At 44.5% G+C, this 19,482-nt stretch overlaps 1 protein-coding gene across 1 annotated transcript in view; it reads right to left on the bottom strand.

The window, feature by feature from the left end:
- SCEL (sciellin) overlaps positions 1–19,482 on the bottom strand; it is an 80,891-nt gene that overhangs the window by 27,714 nt on the left and 33,695 nt on the right. The window contains exons 8-13 of the mRNA XM_060235231.1: positions 18,705–18,761; positions 12,931–12,969; positions 11,805–11,876; positions 3,038–3,106; positions 1,955–2,014; positions 32–91 (exon numbers count right to left, since the gene is read on the bottom strand). Coding sequence (XP_060091214.1) covers positions 32–91; positions 1,955–2,014; positions 3,038–3,106; positions 11,805–11,876; positions 12,931–12,969; positions 18,705–18,761 — 357 coding nt within the window. The remainder of the gene's footprint in view (positions 1–31; positions 92–1,954; positions 2,015–3,037; positions 3,107–11,804; positions 11,877–12,930; positions 12,970–18,704; positions 18,762–19,482) is intronic.

Below are 19,482 nucleotides of genomic sequence, written 5' to 3'. Positions count from 1 at the left end.
AATGACACGGTAGAAGTCTTTTGAATCTTACCCCTTTTGATTCTTGTTGCTCACGGGATTGACTTGGATGAGATTGTCCAAATCCTGACTTCTTTGGAGATGAAACATCATCAGCGAAAAGAAGAACAGAAAAATACAACTGTCAGTTAGCTAAAATTTATTAATTTGATATTCAAAGCAAATAAACCATACAGAGTCTTTATAAGTGAAGTTCCTCTATGTTCAAATCAGTAAATTAGATTGATTTGTTAAAAACAATGATAATGCTTAGATTTGGGTGGACAGCTGTGTCGGTCTGAAGCAGTAGAACAAATTTTGTCCCCAGTGGCACCTTTTAAGACCAACAAATGTCTATTCAAAGCATGAGCTTTTGTGGGCACACACACTTCCTCAGATACATAGAGATGGAAGTTAACAATTCATAGATATAGGCAGATGCATCTACATAATTGAACACTGCAGCAAATTTTGTCCCCAGTGGCACCTTTTAAGACCAACAAATGTTTATTCAAAGCATGAGCTTTTGTGGGCACACACCTTAATGAAGATGTTTTTACATATGCAAAGACTAAACAGCAATAACAAGCTAAGTTTATAGGTCACAGTATGGATTTAATTACAGGGGGAAAAGAAGGGCTAAACATCCTTCATATTTTAGTGCTTTTTTTTTAAATTGTGAATGAAATGTAATGCAATGAATATTGGAATGTGTTCCTCTGACCCAACACTACACCCCACCACAAAGGAAAGGATGTTGTTGGCTAACTCCATGCTCGAGAGGAGACAAATGGAGCATACATAACAATGGAGTCTCAATTACTCTTAACAATTAAGAAAGATACTTTCACATAGTAGTCTCCTACTTTGACATATTTATCACTCCACTGATATCCCCCTGTAATTAAATCCTAACATATTGTGACTTATAAACTTAGCATGTTACTCCAAAAAGGAAGGTACGTTTGTACCACACACATGCTCCTCAGTTGCAAGACTCACCCCTTGTTATGCCCATTCGATGTAGGCTTCACTCTGATCAGATCATCCAGGTTTCTTCAAGTAATAAGAAGGGAAAAGAAAATGGCTGCTTTGAAGGGTAGACTCTCTGGCATTGTACTGTGCTGAGGCCCTTCCCCTCCTCTCCTGGCTCCACCCTCAAAGTCTCCAGGTATTTTCCAACACGGATTTGGCAACTCTATTAGTATATCCCAGAACCAGTAATATGGTTGTTGGTGGTGAATGTCAATGCTTTATTTTTCCATGGGAAAATTTCCCATTCCTATGGATGCACTGTTCCATACAATTAGGAAAGGAAAGGAAAGGTCCCCTGTGCAAGCACCAGTCGTTTCCAACTCTGGGGTGACATTGTTTTCACGGCAGACTTTTTACGGGGTAGTTTGCCATTGTCTTCCCCAGTCATCTACACTTTCCCCCCAGCAAGCTGGGTACTCAATTTTACCGACCTCAGAAGGATGGAAGGCTGAGTCAACCTGGAGCCAGCTACCTGAAAACCCAGCTTCCGCCGGGGATCAAACTCAGGTCGTGAGCAGGGCTTAGGACTGCAGCACTGCAGCTTTAACACTCTGCGCCATGGGGCAGTCCTTCCATACAATTAACACCCTTTTAAAAGGAACAGTGGGAAAATACAACCACAAGCACATTTAATAATCCATATAAAAATAAAATTTTGAGTTCACCTGATTGGCTAGATGGGCAAATTAAAAACTCACCCAAAACCCTGCATATGGAAATTTGGTAGGGGAGGAAACCCAACACTTGCCAGCAGGTGCAAGTGGAGGAGTGGGGAATCAAACCCGGTTCTCCCAGATAAGAGTCCACACACTTAACCACTACACCAAACTGGCTCTCCTTGAGCCATTCTAGAAGTCCAAATCTTTGCCCTCTCTTGCACCAATTGGAAGCAAATGACGTGAAAGAGTCTTCCAAGACTTACCCCTTTTCACTTTTATCACCTGCAGCTTTGACTTGGATGAGACTGTCCAGGCCTTGGCTTCTTTGGAGACAAAACATCATCGATCAGTGGAGTACAGAAAAATACAACTGCAAGTTACCTAAATGATTAATTTGATGCTGAAACCAAACAAGCCACATAGAATCTTTGTAACTAAAGTTACAAAGTTACAGGATTTCCAAGTCACTGAACAGCTAAATTAGACTGGTGGTGGTGGTGTTTTTTTTAACCCAAGAAAATGCTCATCAGCCTTAATGATTCATCTTGCACTGAACACTGTAGGATGGCTAAGACATAAGGCCAAGCCATAGCTTGGGGTTACGGGAACACCTCCAGCTGGTTAGCATGCAGTTGTTTGCCATTTTGTCTTATCCAGATCGGCAAATGGTGGTTTTCAATTCTCCTCCAAACCAAAACGGCGAGTTATGGTTTGACCTCGGCTTGAAATTCTGGTTTGGAAGGAAACAACAAACTACCATCTGCAAGGTTGGACAAAACCACAAACTTCAGTTTGCTACCAAGAAGCAGGGAATATAGATACATTCATTTAGCATGGTTGGCAGCAGGAGCTGTTCTCTTGCTGGCTAGCATAGCAAAAGGAGGAATTACTTTTTTACTGTATTATTACCAATTACTGCTGTTGAATGTGGTCTCAGGATCTGGGGACTCTGCAATCGGTCCCACTCCAGTGAACCCTTATTCCCCACCCCCGCCCTTCGCAGAACAGCTATTTCAGAACAACTATTAGAGATAGGGCTTTTTTGTAGCAGGAACTCCTTTACATATTAGGCCACACACCCCTGATGTAGCCAGTCCTCCTGGAGCTGACAGTAGGCCCTGTACGAAGAGCCGTGGAAGCTCTTGGAGGATTGGCTACATCAGGGGTGTGTTGACTAATATGCAAAGGAGTTCCTGCTACCCCCCCCCCCAAAAGCCCAGATTAGAGATATTTAGGATTTGGTTTATATTTTTAATTCTTTAGCATACAGATGATACTTGAAGTAAACAACTCAGGTAAAATTTATTTAATCCCTGTAATATTATATTCAATCCTATTGGTCCTACCTCTCAGTCTTCTCTGCAGTGGTGGTTCTGCCAGCATTTGATTCACTGGGTTTTGCTGGACATATTTGCCTGCAAAACAGATAGAACAGTTTCATCTCATAGAAATAGCTTTTCTTAACTGGATTAAACCAACAGACAGACCTAAATTGTTACAATCTTCCAGATAATCTAGAGAGAATAATCTTGACAGTTATACTTTGTCTGCAGCTAAAAATAGGGAAATTCCCAATCTCCAGGATCCTTTAATTATGTGTAACACACAGGGGTGGAATTCTAGCAGGAGCTCCTTTGCATATGAGGTCACAAACCCCTGACGGAGCCAATCCTCATGGAGCTTACAGTAGGCCCTGTACGAAGAGCCCTGGAAGCTCTTGGAGGATTGGCTACATCAGGGGTGTGTTGCCTAACATACAAAGGAGTTCCTGCTACCCCCCCCCCCCTTCAAAAAAAGTCCTGATTAGAGATACTTAGGTCTTGGTTCATATTTTTAATTCTTTAGCATACAGATAATACTTACTCAGGTAAAATTTATTTAATCCCTGTAATATTATATTCAATCCTATTGGTCCTACCTTTCAATCTTCTCTGCAATGGTGGTTCTGCCAGCATTTGATTCACTGGGTTTTGCTGGACATATTTGCCTGCAAAACAGATAGAACAGTTTCATCTCATAGAAATAGCTTTTCTTAACTGGATTAGAGCAACGGACAGACCTAAATTGTAACAATCTTCCAGATAATCTAGAGAAAATTATCTTGGCAGTTATACTTCGTTTGCAGCTAAAAACAGAGAAATTCCCAATCTTCAGGATCCTTTAATTATGCGTAACACAAATGCTATATAATGTTAAATCAAGGGAGCATGAGTTTAATTATATGACATAATTCCCCTAGTCTGACAGGGTTTTTTCTTTTTTTAAAATAGATTATCTTTAGACAAAAGCAAAATAAAAACACGCATTGCCCATTCACAGGAGAATATTCACATTATCGAACAAAACTATTTGAAGTAATGATTACAATTTAATGACCTATGAAATGCCCGCCTGGTATTTATAGTTTCATCCATAAATACCATAAATATGATAAAATAAATACAAAAACTTCCAACAAAAGGATCAGAACAGAATTTTTTCAGTCTCAATCATAAGAAGAGTAAGAGAAAGAGAAGACGAGAAAGAACCTTGTGCAGTTCCGCAGGGCCCGCAAGACTGTCCTCTTCCAGCCGGCATTCAATTGACTCGGCACCGGTATTTAAGAGAAGTGGAAGAAGGCCGTCGCCACCAGGATAGCACCAACTCAGTATTCTGTTTTATTCTGTTTTAAACTGTTTTAATCATTGTATATCTATTTTATTATCGAATGTGTACTTTTAATACTCATTCATTTAATTGTTTGTGGGATTTTATGTTGTGAGCCACCCTGAGCCTGCTTCGGTGGGGAGGGCGGGATATAAATCAAATCAAATAAAAATAAAAAAATTAAAAAAAGTGAAAGAAGAGGAAGAGAAGAGAAGGAGAAAGAGAAGAAGAGGAAGAGGAGGAGGAAGAAAAGGAAGAAGAGGAGACTGGATTTATATCACATCCTTCACTACTCAAAGGAGTCTTTGGAGAAGGTGAGAAAGAAAACAGAAGGGGAAGGGGGTATCAAACTAAAGAGAGAGGGGCAGAAATGGAAGGGGAGTGGGCAGCACTTATATACCTACAAACAGATAAGAACAAAGAACCACAATAAAAGGAGTCTTGCTTATCACGGGGCAGTAGAGTTCTGCTGAGTGATGGTGAACAAACGCAGAAGACACCAGAACTTGCAGGCCTGTAGATACTTACTTCCTGTCAGGTGCCCCCAACCTTCCCTCCCTCCCCCTGCCGCCACCATCATCTGAGAGGCTGGGGCCTGCCCCCTCCCTCCCATGATTTAAATGGGACAGGAGGGGTACCCCGGAGCAACCACTGCCTCTCCCTTGCCATTGAAAGGGAGAGAAGGTCAGGGACCCTGAGTCAGGCACCCTAAGTCACAGTGACCATGGGAGGGGAGCTGCTAAGTGCCCCCTGACTTTTAAAATCCTAGCTACAAGTCCTGAGAAGAAGTGCAGTAACACAGATGTGAAAGTAGGGTTGCCAAGTCCCTCTGCTTCTGCAGCAGGGGATTTGTTCTTCATGCATGCAAAGCGTGCACAGCGCGATGACATCAGCCAGAAGTGATGTCATCACGCTGAGGACATTGCACAGGGATTCTCTAGAACTTGCACAAAAAAATTATATGGTACTATAGAGTTTTACCATGATTCCTAGAGCATCACACCAGAACCACTCTAGGATTTGCGGTAAAACTTTATGGTACCATATATTTTTTAGCATGAGTCCTAGAGCGTCCCTGCACCAAATCCCCAGTGCGATGACATCACTTCCGGGTGATGTCATTGTGCCGGAGACAGCGCGCACTGACAGGGCTCTTCAGGGGCAGGGATCTCCCTAGTGACCTGCTCCCTGCTGCTGGGTTGGGGCCCTCTTGGCGGGGAATCCCCCGCATCAGGTGGGAGTTTGGCAGCCCTTTGTGAAAGTGGAATACAATGTAGAAGGGAAGACTTCAATATGCTCAGAAACTTAGGCAAAACACAAATGTAGAAAGGACTTAGGTCAGTAGCCTTTAACAGATATTGTGGCATTGAGTTCCATGTTAATTATGTATTGGGTAAACGTACAAACTCTCCTGAACCATAGTTAATTTCTGCGAATAACCCCTGACTTCTACTGTTAAAATAGAGAGTGACAACGTCATCCTTGCCTCGACACCATTTCATCATGCTCTGTCTAACCTTCCCTTAGCTGTTCTTATGTCCAGTCTAAATACCTCCAGTAAACCATCAGCTCTTGGCTATCTCCAATCAGAACCAGGCTTAAGCAAGTGTACTTCATTACCTCACCTTTTCATCATTTTCTCCCTCCCTCTCTCTCCTCCACAAACAAATTTAAATTATAAGTTCCTTGAGGACAGGGACTTGGCTTTTTCACTTATGAAAATCTGAAGTGCCGTGTATGTTCATGGCACTGTACAAATAAAAATTACAATTGTGCATTATATCCTCCATTGACACAATGTGTTGTGTTGCCGATCAACAGATCTAGGGCCGCAATGAATATTCAGCATCACCCTGAAACTCTTCATGAGTATGGGCGTGCACCGATGTTCTCACGCATTCAAGGCTTCCCAGTGTTCTTCAATGGCACAAACAGTTCCATGCATCCATTCTATTGAACCATACAGGTTTTACTTTTGTTAGCATTTGTTAGTCTTCTCAATGCTAGGCAACAGAAAATCTGCATACATGCATTAACATAAGCAAAAGAGGAAAAAAAAGAGCAGTATCTCTTTTTCTTGTGGAGGTTTGGCAATGAAAAGACCGACACACCTTCATGGAAACCTGGAACAGAACTTTAGGAAAAGAGGACCGCTTTCTAAGATTGTGTCATCAAAGTATGCCAGGATCGCCTCATTTCAATTGGCCAGGCTCAGGCAATTTCTGCTCAGGTCAGCACTCCGGTGGGTGATTTGTAAGCTACCCAGTAAATGAGGCTCAGACAGGAGCAGCATTTGCTCTGATTTAGGACATGGCTTCAGTCCCTGCCAAGGCACTGGCCAGAGAGCGCCAAGTTGATTTAAATTCAACTCACTCGAAGCCTAGGCTATGAATTAGAAACCAAACTGATCTGCAGCCAGGCATTAAAGCATTTTTTTTTTTACATTTTTGCAATCTGCCAAAAAATATTCTAAACTGCTGAGTACAGTCGTCTGAGGAATTAAATGGTGGAGGAGAAGCTTTCAGGATGTTTTGAAAAGAAGTGGATGAGCGAAGAACGACTGGGAAAGTGATGCCAACTCGCTCGACTGTGCTTTCAAGTATAAACCTAGTCTCCCAAACTTGCTGGTGACTTTTACAGCCAATATGCATGCCTGAGTATTCCCAAATAGTTCTCAGAAATATACACACGTTGACAGTTTGCCCAGAAGAAAAGAGATAATGCTGGAATATTTGGCTGCAAATTGAACCAGATGGCAACCGTAAAAGGCTAGAAGGAAACGCTGTTCAAAAGTTTTCTTTCCACATGATGTTGGATACATGCAGCCTCTCTTCCCTTGTCTTGGAATGCAATCTGCCAGACAGGAATTATTCATCTGCAGGGCCAAAATATATCTGCGGTCTTTAGGCTATGTCTTCATGGACATTAACAATATTTGAATGAAAGACAGACAGTAGTATATAAGACTTATAGTCAGGTAAGAATAAGCAGCTTTCATTTTCTAATTTTCAGCAATAAACTGCTTTTACCATATGCTGGTACAAAACACAGGTACACATGCACTCTGTGGCTTTCTAATGTTCTTTGCAATAGACCAGGGGTGGCCAAACTGCGGCTCAGGAGCCACGTGTGAACATGAACATATGAACACATGAAGCTGCCTTATACTGAATCAGACCCTCGGTCCATCAAAGTCAGTATTGTCTTCTCAGACTCGCAGCGGCTCTCCAGGGTCTCAAGCTGAGGTTTTTTACACCTATTTACCGGGACCCTTTTTTGGAGATGCCAGGGATTGAACCTGGGACCTTCTGCTTCCCAAGCAGATGCTCTACCACTGAGCCACCGTCCCTCCCCGAGGCTCTTGAAGCCCTCACCGTCCCATTAGCAAGCTTGGAGAACACAGTTGGAGAAGTTAGTTTTCTTTCTCCCTCCCTCCCCATCCTGAATCTCTCAAACATCTGACATTCATGTCTTGCAGCTCTCAAACATATAACATTTATTTTATGTGGCTCTTACATTGAGCAAGTTTGGCCACCCCTGAAATAGACTATATTGCTTCATGAAGTGCAGATGGATACCATGCAGATATGGATGCCGTAAGTAAGACCAAAGAATGGCTAGCATTGGCCGTGTAATTTATCTACAACTTATCCAGCATTGTCAGTATTTTAAAATGTTGCATTCTCTTGGTACCAATAAATGCCTTTTTTAACTTCAGCACCTCTAAAGTTTCCTTACAGCTTCCAAATTTCTGGATGTGTAATTGCATTTCCATAATGGGAATCAGACTAATTAAGGCTGACCCAGAATGTACCTTCAGTATATATAGATCAAATTCATAATTAATTTCACAACCAGTGATAATTGGCACGGGCACAATAAATGGAGAGAGGAAAGACTGATCCGTTAAGTTACTTTGGGTTTTATATCGGTCCAAGTTCATGTCAGTCTTACTTTTTCAGTGAATGTGTTTCGATCAGAGCTGTCTCCCACTCCTTCCCACATCAAGAATGTTAAATATTTAACCTTCCAGTTCTTTAAAAAGAGATTAAAGCAAGGAGTGGTAGTTCCACACTGGTCCTGGTATTTCATATTAACTAATCGTTAATTAGTAATGTGGGTCATGATGAACCAGAATCTCTGTTGAACACAGGGATGAAAATGGAACATTAGGGCCAGGGCTTTTTTTGTAGCAGGAACTCCTTTGCATATTAGGCCACACCTCCCTGATGTAGCCAATCCTCCTGGAGCTTACAGTTAGGCCCTGTAAGAAGAGCCCTGTAAGCTCTTGGAGGATTGGCTACATTAGGAGTATGTGGCCTAATATGCAAAGGAGTCCCTGCTATAGAAAACCCCCCCGATTAGGGCAATTTGGAAAATGCCTATGTCTGTGCATCAAAACTGCCCTATAGAAAGGAAATGTGCTCTCCCCACCCCCCCACCCCCAGTCCTTGGCTCCTCATTAGACAGCATTGTTTTCTTAAGAACATGCATGTGCACAGTGCAGTTTGCATTTTCAGAAAATAACTTTGCTTCGTTTTCCCCTTATCCCCTACTTTTCCTATTGCTGATGTTGTCACTTCTCCACTAACTATGGCAGGTAGGCTGGGATGAAGCAGGAAACATTGATAGCCAATCCAGAGAGGCAGCCAACATGGAGTATCTGGGTGAGGGCTACAGTCTATCACAGGGGTGGCCAAACAGCGTCTTGGAAGCCACATGTGGCTCCTTCACACATATTGTGTAGCTCTCAAAGCCTCCACCACCCCATCAGCCAGCTTGCAGAAGCCATTTTTCTCTTTAAATCACTTCTCCAAGCCAAGTCAGCTGGCAGCTTGGAGAATTCATTTAAAGTTCATTTCTTTCCACCTCTTCCTCCCTCCTCCCTCAGCCGTCTCAAACATCTGACATTCATGTCTTGCGGCTCTCAAACATCTGATGTTTATTCTATGTGACTCTTACATTAAGCAAGTTTGGCCAGCCCTGGTGTATCAGGCAGAAAGCTGCCCTATCGAATGACCAGGTTTTTGTGCAAATGATTCCTCGTGGATGTTTGCAAATCTAAGATTGAATTGTCGGCATTATTGTCACAAAACCGCATTTCCACACTCCTTTTGTGCAAATTCAGAGAGCACTTCCTCCTTCTCCCTTCATCAAAATATATTTTAATAATCCCCTTAATATACATATAGTATTTTTTTTTAAAAAAAACTGAAGGGTCTCGTGGCATTCATTTTTACAAATGAATGCCATTCTGGGGTCATTCATCAGTTTTGAACTCTCCCCACCCATTGAGGCAGGTGGCAGATTGGCCTTCCCCCCCCCCCCACCAGCTCGGGGCCAAATTCAAGGATACAATTCCAGAATAAAGAATCTGCCCAATTAAGCCTTTTCGAGCTGCTTATAGCTGAGATCCTGACGGAAAACAGCATATAGTGAGGTTACCATAGCAACTTGTAGCTCAGTCAGATGCAGCTACTATAGTTCTCTACCAAGGGCGCAGCCGAAACGGAAAGCCCCATATGATAATAAGATCCACTGGGGAGGGAGAATATGCAATGCATGGGGAAGGCGATACGGTAAAGGATTTAGAGAAGCCTTTGTAAGTAGGCAGGTAGCTTTCCCAGTTAAGCGCACTGATATTCTATTCTCTAAGATCTCCAGATCTGACAACGGAAATGTGACAGCCGCACAAGGTTTCCTTCCTAAAATAATACCGCACAGTGCCAAGTCTGTAAAGGAGTGCAATTGGGGAGGGGGTGGAATGCGCCTTCGTTATTCTTAAGCCCACCGGTACATGCTGTGGGGTTTGTTAGAGCAGCCTCAGACGATAGACAAAGACGCCGAAGAGCCACATCCCTCCAAAATGTAGGTAGCTAGGAGCAAAGCTGTCAGGATGCAGCTCAGAGGAAAATGAGGAAACGAGGCCACCCGTCCCTGCTTGAATCCTGCCTTCCACCCTCCCCGCTCACTTGTTTTTGTGGCACACCCAGATTTCTGACTTGTTCCAGCGGCCAGGGAGGAAGTCAGCAAACGGGAGAAGTCGCAACGGCTTTGCCTCCCAATTTACTTCAGCAGCAGACTTAGATGGAAAAGGCGTACACTCCAGGTGGCAATCCCAAACGAGGCAAAAATCAGGGGTCGATTCATAGAAAAGGAGGTGCCGGAGCTCAATAGCACAACTCATTTGTATATGTCATACACTCTTGACATTACCGGAAAGTGTACTGAATTATATCAACTCAGCATCTACCTTAAAAGGCTTCTTGAATTAGAATTGTCCTAATAAAACCTTACTCCCATGCAATGTTCCCTCTAAGCTGCAGAGTCTTGTGAGCAAAAATTCTACTTTGTGGGCTACTGGCATTAAAGTTTTGAGCTACTGCGTAAATTAGTGTGCTCTGGCGCCATTTTTCCTGAGCCAAGACAAAAATGTGTGAGCTGGAGGCTACTAATCTGTGAGTTAGCGTGAGCTTAGAGGGAACACTGCTCCCATTATACTTTTTAAATTACTTTCTCCTATGTGGCCACAGTGGCACAAGGAAGATTTCCATCTGTCTGCTCTATATGTTTTGGTTATTTTCCCCATATTTTTGTGGGAGAAAATATTAGAAAGTTTATCTGATCTTAGAGTTCAGCAAAATTCTCACCAGAGGTTTCAACAATGGAGCCCAGAAGCAAGGTTTTTTTGGGGGGGTGGGGGGTGGGGTAAGAAAGAAAGAGTACAAGAAAATTTAGAGGTTCCGGAGCTCCTCTCCTGTGAGCTCCTGTCCAAAACGAGGCCCTACTCATGGGTGAAACAAGTTGGGAGCCCGAGTACCAGGGGTGGAATTCTAGCAGGAGCTCCTTTGCATATTAGACCACACACCCCTCATGTAGCCAATCCTCAAAGAGCTTATAAGGCTCTTTTTTTTGTAAGCTCTTGGAGGATTGGCTACATCAGGGGGGTGGGGCCTAATATGCATAAAAGTTCCTGCTGGAATTCCACCTCAGCCTAGTACTAATGCAACTTCCTGACTGTGGCTAACAGCCTTTCTTGCAACATGCTCCAGTGAGAAGTCTTTGCAGGATCAGGGTCAAGGTGAAGATCTAGTTAAAACTGAGAGCCAAACAGCATGGATTCCAATTTGTTGTGAGAGAAACATTGCTGGGTGGGGAGGGGAGTTACAGTGGCAGAACAATGTACAGGGGAAAGTCTAGGAGACTTTTCCCAAAGCCACTTTGCCTAGAAATAGCAGCAGTTGGGGTTTTATGACATGCCTTTGCACATAGTATCATTGGCTCCTGATTTTTAGGCGAGAAATCATAAGAGACATAAAATGCTTCTGGGAAGCTTCGCTTGCGTCACTGAAACTCTCCTGCCTTCAACCTCTAATCATCACACTGAAATCTTTCAGAGCTTCTGTTAGTGCTGGGTCATGGCTATTTATATTATCCCATAAGGCACTCATCATAAGTGCAAGTTACCTTGTTCTGAGTTGGTCATTCGCAGCATTATTTGGCTTCGGAGGTGTAATTGGCCTCGATGAGTGTACGGTCCTGGGAAAGAAAGTGGAACACTTGCTTAATGCAGGAATAACATTTGCTTATCACAGCAGGGCCTTTTTTGTAGCAGGAACTCCTTTGCATATTAGGCCACACCCCCAACTGGAGAGCCAGTTTGGTGTAGTGGTTTAGTGTGAGGACTCTTATCTGGGAGAACTGGGTTTGATTCCCCACTCCTCCACTTGCACCTGCTGGAATGGCCTTGGGTCAGCCATAGCTCTGGCAGAGGTTGTCCTTGAAAGGGCGGCTGCTGTGAGAGCCCTCTCCAGCCCCACCCACCTCACAGGGTGTCTGTTGTGGGGGAGGAAGGGAAAGGAGATTGTGAGCCGCTCTGAGATTCTTCGGAGTGGAGGGCGGGATATAAATCCAATATCTAAATCCAATATAAATCCAATAACTTCAATGTAGCCAATCTTCCTGGAGCTTATAGTAGGCCCTGTACTAAGAGCCCTGTAACCTCTTGCAGGATTGGCTACATCAGGGATGTGTGGCCTAATATGAAAAGGAGTTCCTGCTACAAAACAAAACCCTGCTTATCAGGTGTTCAAAAGTAGTTTTATTGCCAGGGTGGGGGAGCAGGTTTCTTCGGCTGCGTATGCATGTGCAGAAAACAAACTACATATTTCATTGACTATTCCTGAATATCTTAGAGGTCTCTGCACCACTATCAACATCCAGACTGAATTTTTGACTCTGCAAAACAGAGATATTTAAAGAGGCCTTAAAATTCCCTAACCTCTATGGCCCAGGCAACTCCAGTTTCATCAGATCTTGGAAGCTAAGTGGGGCTGGTTAGTATTTGGGTGGGAGATGACCAAGGAAAGCCAAGGTCACCTAGGGATTCCAGCCTCCAAGTGGGACCTGGGGATCCCCCAGAGTTACAGCTGATGGTTTCAAAGGCATCTGGATGGGGAATTGCTCTTAGTACAGGGCCTACTGTAAGCTCCAGGAGGACTGGCTACATCAGGTGTGTGGGGCCTATTATGCAAAGGAGTTCCTGCTACAAAAAAAATCCCCGTGTGTAAATATTATGAAATCAAATACATACATCTTTTGACCTCCAGGCTTGTCTGAAGTAAGGGCCACCCTGCAGAAAAGGAAAAAACCCTGATTAAAAATAGTCATTACAATATTTCAGTCACACAGTTCTCAGTTTTCACAACACAGTTTTGCATATCTCATAACACTGACATACCCCATCTTTCTCAGGAGATAGTAAGTTCCCAATAATAATAATAATAATAATAATAATAATATTTTATTTTTATATCCCGCCCTCCCCGCCAGGCGGGCTCAGGGCGGCTAACAGACATGGGGATCCCATGATTCACATAAAACAACATAAACAGTTTTAAATATATCAGTCACAAATAAATTATTTAAAATAGTTAAAATATATAAAATGGTGCTAAAATACTGTATCATAATGTACGCAAGATGGCTAGATGTCCATTCGTTGGATTAATCAAGTTCTATCTCAAAAGCCAGCTGGAAAAGAAATGTTTTGCAAGCCCTGCGGAACTGGTTCAGGTCCCGCAGGGCTCGCACCATCTCAGGAAGGTCGTTCCACCAACGAGGGGCTATCACCGAGAAGGCCTGCTCCCTGGTAGCCTTCAACCTAGCTTCTCTTGGCCCAGGGATTGTTAGTAAGTTCTGAGAACCGGATCTCAGCGCTCTCTGGGGCACATATGGGGAGAGGCGGTCCTTTAGGTAGGCAGGTCCTCGGCCATATAGGGCTTTAAAGGTGATGACCAGCACCTTATAGCGAACACGGTAGACAACCGGCAGCCAATGCAGATCCCGCAGCCCAGGCCGCGCAGGTTCCCACCGTGGTAGTCCCTCCAGTAGCCTGGCCGCCGCGTTCTGGACTACCTGAAGTCTCTGTGTTCGGTATAGGGGCAGCCCCATGTAGAGGGCATTGCAGTAGTCCAATCTCGAAGTGACCGTTGCGTGGATCACAGTTGCTAGGTCGGTGCGCTCCAAGAAGGGAGCCAACTGCCTCGCCCTCTTAAGGTGAAAGAAGGCGGATCTAGCAGTGGCGGCTACCTGGGCCTCCATTGATAAAGAGGATTCCAGTAGCACTCCCAGGCTCTTGACTTTGCGCACTGGTACCAGTGGCGCACCGTCAAAGGCCGGTAAAGTGATCTCCCCTCCCGGTCCGCCGCGGCCCACGCAAAGGACCTCAGTCTTCGCCGGATTCAACTTCAGCCCGCTCAGCCTGAGCCAGTCAGCCACGGCTTGTAATGCCCGGTCCAAATTTGTAGGGACATCGCCAGCCCGGCCGTCCATCAATAGATAGAGCTGGGTGTCATCTGCGTATTGATGACAACCCAGCCCATACCTCCGTGCAATCTGGGCAAGGGGGCGCATAAAGATGTTAAACAACATCGGGGAGAGAACTGCCCCCTGAGGCACACCACAATGAAGTGGGTATCTCTGAGACAGCTCCCCCCCAATTGCCACCCTTTGTCCCCGACCATCAAGAAAGGAGGAGAGCCACTGTAAGGCTAGCCCCCGAATTCCTGCGTCGGCGAGGCGGCGGGTCAGCAGCTGATGGTCGACCATATCGAACGCAGCCGATAGGTCTAGCAACAGCAATACCGCCGAGCCGCCTCGATCCAGTTGTCGTCGGAGGTCATCCATGAGGGCGACCAGGACTGTTTCCGTCCCATGGCCCGGGCGGAAGCCGGACTGGCATGGGTCTAGGACGGAAGCGTCCTCCAGAAATTCCTGTAACTGCACCGCCACAGCCCTCTCGATAATTTTGCCCAAAAAGGGCAAGTTTGAGACCGGCCGGTAGTGTGCCAATTCGGCCGGGTCTGATGACGGTTTTTTCAGGAGAGGGCGGACCAATGCCTCTTTCAGGGGTGTTGGAAAAACGCCTTCTGAAAGGGATCGATTTATAATATCCCGTATAGGATATCTTAATTCCTCCTGGCAGGCCTTAATTAGCCAGGAGGGGCATGGGTCCAGATCACAAGTTGTGGATCGTGCAGTGCCAAGAATTCTGTCGACTTCCTCCAAGCTGAGCGGGTCGAAGCAATCCAGAGTTAACTCAGAAGACACGCATTGGGTTTCGAGTCCACTTACTGCCTCAAAATTGGCGGGGCAGTCCTGGCGGAGCGATTGGACCTTATCCGCAAAGAATTTTGCAAAAGCCTCACAGCCAATCTCCAATTCCTTAGCTTTTGAATTGCCTTGAGGCAATGTAGTCAGATTCCGAATTATTCTAAATAATTGGGCTGGGCGCGAATTTGCGGATGCAATCTTAGCCGCAAAGTATGTTTTCTTTGCGGCCTTGATTGCCATCTCATAGGACTTCATAAACTTCCTGTAAGATGTTCTAATCGCCTCGTCACGAGTACGTCGCCATTGCCTCTCTAGCCGTCTAAGGCCTTGTTTCAGCTGGCGTAATTCCGGGGTATACCACGGAGCCAGCTTAGTCCGAGGTCGCAGAGGGCGCCGAGGTGCGATTTCCTCGATGGCCCCAGAGAGCCGGCTATTCCAGGTCTCAATCAGGCCATCGAGGGAATCGCCAGAGGGCCAGGGGTCCCGTAGAGCCATCTGGAACCGTTCCGGGTCCATTTGGCTCCGCGGGCGAGCCATAATCGGCTCCTCGCCTAAACAGGTTTGGGGGGGCATATTTACACGGGCCTTGAGAGCGAAGTGATCCGACCATGGCACCACCTCTGCGGTTATGTCGCTCACTACAATCCCGGCCGCGAAGATCAGATCTAACATGTGTCCGGCCTGGTGAGTGGGGGTTACAACAAATTGAGAGAGTCCCAGTGTCGCCATGGAAGACACTAGGTCCGTCGCCTGACTGGAGGACGGGTCATCAGCATGGACGTTGAAGTCACCCAGGATTATCAGCCTTGGGTGCTCCAGCGCCCAGCCTGTCGCCGCCTCGAGCAGGGACGGTAAGGCGTTGGCCGGTGCGTTAGGCGTACGGTACACCAGCCAAATCGCCAACCCCTCTTCATCCCCCCACGCCAGACCGGCACATTCAATGCCCTCAATCTTTGGGGCCGGGAGCGCCCTGAAGGAGTAAGCCTCCCGTGCAAATATTGCCACTCCTCCCCCCCGCCCACTAGTCCGCGATTGGTGGAAGACTGAGTAACCTGGGGGAGCTGTTTGCGAGAGGGCTACTGTATCACCCTCCCGGATCCAGGTCTCAGTCACGCAAGCCAGGTCCATATTCTGCTCGAGCATAAACTCTCGGAGAATTGAGGTCCCCCAAGAAGGGGGATGACAATAGATATAATTAAAATAATAAAATTAAATGAATCTAAACTGAGTATAGATCTGGTGGCAATTTTATTTTTAGCAAAAACAGTGATAGCACAATATTGGAAGAAAAATAATGTGCCTACAGTTTGAAGTTGGTTCAATAAGGTTTGGGATTTATTAATTTCAGATAAGTTAGCTACACAGTTGTTAGTAGCCGATAATCCTCTATACAAAGTACATTTTGAGGAGAAATGGTCTCCTTTCTCTGTTTGTTTTTACTCAAGATAGTATGGATTGTAGTTTGCCCAAAAATATTTAGATTATATTTATTATTGATTACTTTATTTCAAATTTGTTTGCAATCAGTACAATGCTTTTACGGTTAATATTTGAATTAATTAATGTATTTTCTTGTCTTGCTCCAATTATTTTATGTATTTGCACTGCAACACTTAAATAAAACTTTGATTTTTTTTTTTAAAAAAACATATGTAATACATATTTACATTTTTAAAAATTACATTTTTAAAAATATGTAATTAAAAACAGTTATGCAACAGCCCATTCGAACCTCCCTAATTCTAGGGCTGAGTTCAACGGCTACCTTGAGCTGTTCCTAAAGTTCAGTCAGGCATAAACCCCACAGCAGCATTGTGTTTTTATATCCAGAGCAAACTCCAGTAATCTCAAACTTGCAGGGCACAGAACTTGTAATGTATTTCTAGGTTTCAAACAATAAGTGTTACTTCTTCCCTTCATCCACAGCAGTGTGGAAGTTCAGGGCACTATTTCCAGAGTCAAAGAGCAGAGACAGGATATTTGGCATGTGTGCAAAGCTGGAAAATGGCACTGGTGAAACTGTATTCAGCATAGGATGTTCCAGCCAATACTCCCTCTAAACCAGGGGTGTCAAACATACAGCCTAGGGGCCGAATCAGGCCCCCGGAGGGCTCCTGTCAGGCCCCCCAGCAACTGGCTGTCATCTGCTTCCTGCTCCCTCTCTTGCTTCCTTCTGCATCACAGCTTGCTTTGCGAGGCTTGCTCAATCACATATGAGCTACAGAGCAAAAACTATTTTCTCCATTGGCTGAGGCTCTGACCTTGGCGGGGAAGGCACAGCTAGTTTTTCCAGTCTCTCTCAATCGCACAGCAGAGTAGCTACTGAGCCAAGCCTCTCTTCCTTCTATTGGCTGAGGCTCCTCCCCCTCCTGGTCCCCTGGGGAAGGAAGGAAAGAGCCAGAGCTTCCTTTGCCCTGTTCCTTGATACAGAGAGATACAAAGAAAGCACCTTTAAAAACAAGCGCTAATGTTTTAAGTATGTTTAAAGTTTTTTAAAAAAAAATTAATTGTGTTTGTCTGTGTCCTTTATAAAGTTTATATCTCTGCTACCTAATCTTAAATAGGTATACACATGGCCTGGCACGGCATGACCCAGTCCAATCTGACATGGCCCGGCCCAACAAGGTCTCATTTATGTCAGATCCGGCCCTCATAACAAATGAGTTCAACAGCCCTGCTCTAAACTGTGGAGTCTTGCGAGCAAAAATTCTTCTTCATGAGCTACTGCCATTAAAGTTGTGAGCTACTGCATCAAATAGTTTGCTCTGGGGCCATCCTTCCCAAGCTAAGATAAAAATGTATGAGCCAGAGGCTAAAAAACTGTGAGCTAGCTCACATTAACTCAGCTTAGAGGGAAAACCAGCCCCAAATCACTCTAGCAGGGTTGTCAGCCTTCAAGATGGAGCCTAGAGATCTCCTGGAATTACAACTGATCTCCACTCAACAGAGAACAGTTCCCCTGGAGAAAATGGCTGCTTTGGAGGGCGGACTCTATGGCAATTTACCCTGCTGAGGTCCCTCCCCTCCTCTCCCCAGATCCTGCTGTCCTTAGGCTCCACTTCCAAATCTAGTAATTTCTAAACCCGGGGTTGGCAACCATATCTAGCATCAACTGATAGACCTCCTGATTGCACCTGGGTTTTTTTTGGCCATTGTGTGACACAGAGCGTTGGACTGGATGGGCCATTGGCCTCATCCAAGATGGCTTCTCTGAAGTTCTTATGTCTGGAGCAGTGATGCTCTGTATTCTTGGTGCTTGGGGGGGGGCACAGTGGGAGGGCTTCTAGTGTCCTGGCTCCACTGATGGACCTCCTGATGGCACACGAGGTTTTTTTGGCCATTGTGTGACACAGAGTGTTGGACTGGATGAGTCATTGGCCTGATCCAACGTGGCTTCTCTTAGGTTGTCTTGTTCTTAACTTAGCTAGGAAATGAAGAGGATACTTCTTGACCTGCTTGCAGCTCCTGTACTTGAAAGTACCATTAATATCCACAGTCCTTCAAAGTCTGTCTGTGATTGAGTTTACCTACAAAAGGGTTTACCGTCAAGTGTACACCCAGTAATGAAATGTAGCCAGTCAGCCAGTGCTTCCTAATAAATACGCCTGCATACGATATCCAGGTTTGTTGCATTCATCCTTTACATTTCAGGTGCCCGCTTAAAAATGATTTTGGTGTATTCTTAATAACACGATGTGTGAATTTGCCATGCAATTTTCTTTTAAATAAACACGCAAATATGGTCATCCTTACTGTTTGTTATCGCTTGTGACGACCACTGCAGCTGTACTGGGCAGAGTCCAAGACTGCCTGCACAAAGAAACAGAAGCACAGAATTAATTTACACACTGAACACATGAATATTTATCAGGAGACATGGAAAGGATTATGAAATGGAACATGCGTGTGTTGTTTAGACACACTCCAAGGACATCAAAGAAAGGGAAGGCAGAAACTGGGGACTTTTCATCCCATAGACCAAGCCCCTGACGATAACCGCATTATATTTTGATATATATTTACTTTGCATGTTAAGAGTTGTTAAACCACTTCAAGAGTAAATTTTTGCACTGAACAGCATGATAAAAATACAATGAACTATAAGCATACATGGACACACATAACACTTAGCAATTTGCATAGATAACACTTCAAAGTGTTGTAGGAACTTATGCTGAAATTCAGAAAATCTTGAAAATGAAATTTATAATGAAACCCAAGATTAAGTTATTGGGAATCTTACCAGACAACATTGAAAGAACTTCACAAGACTTATTAAGATATATGGTTATGGAGGCTAGAACAACGCTAGCAAAAATATGAAAAAGAGAAGAGTGCCCAGCTATAGAGACCTGGAAAGACAAACTAGCAGAATACGCTGTAATGGCAATTAACAAGTTATGTAAACAAAAGACTGATCAAAGAATTCCAAGAGAAATGAAAAGCCTATGATTCATATTATGGGCATAACTGAGGAGTGAGTCATTGTCAAGCATGCGGGTTCAATGAAGATTCGAAGTTGATACAAAGA

Source organism: Heteronotia binoei, chromosome 3 (genome assembly GCF_032191835.1).
Source record: "Heteronotia binoei isolate CCM8104 ecotype False Entrance Well chromosome 3, APGP_CSIRO_Hbin_v1, whole genome shotgun sequence".
NCBI classification, from domain to species: domain Eukaryota; kingdom Metazoa; phylum Chordata; class Lepidosauria; order Squamata; family Gekkonidae; genus Heteronotia; species Heteronotia binoei.
This window is presented reverse-complemented; position numbering and strand designations above follow the sequence as displayed.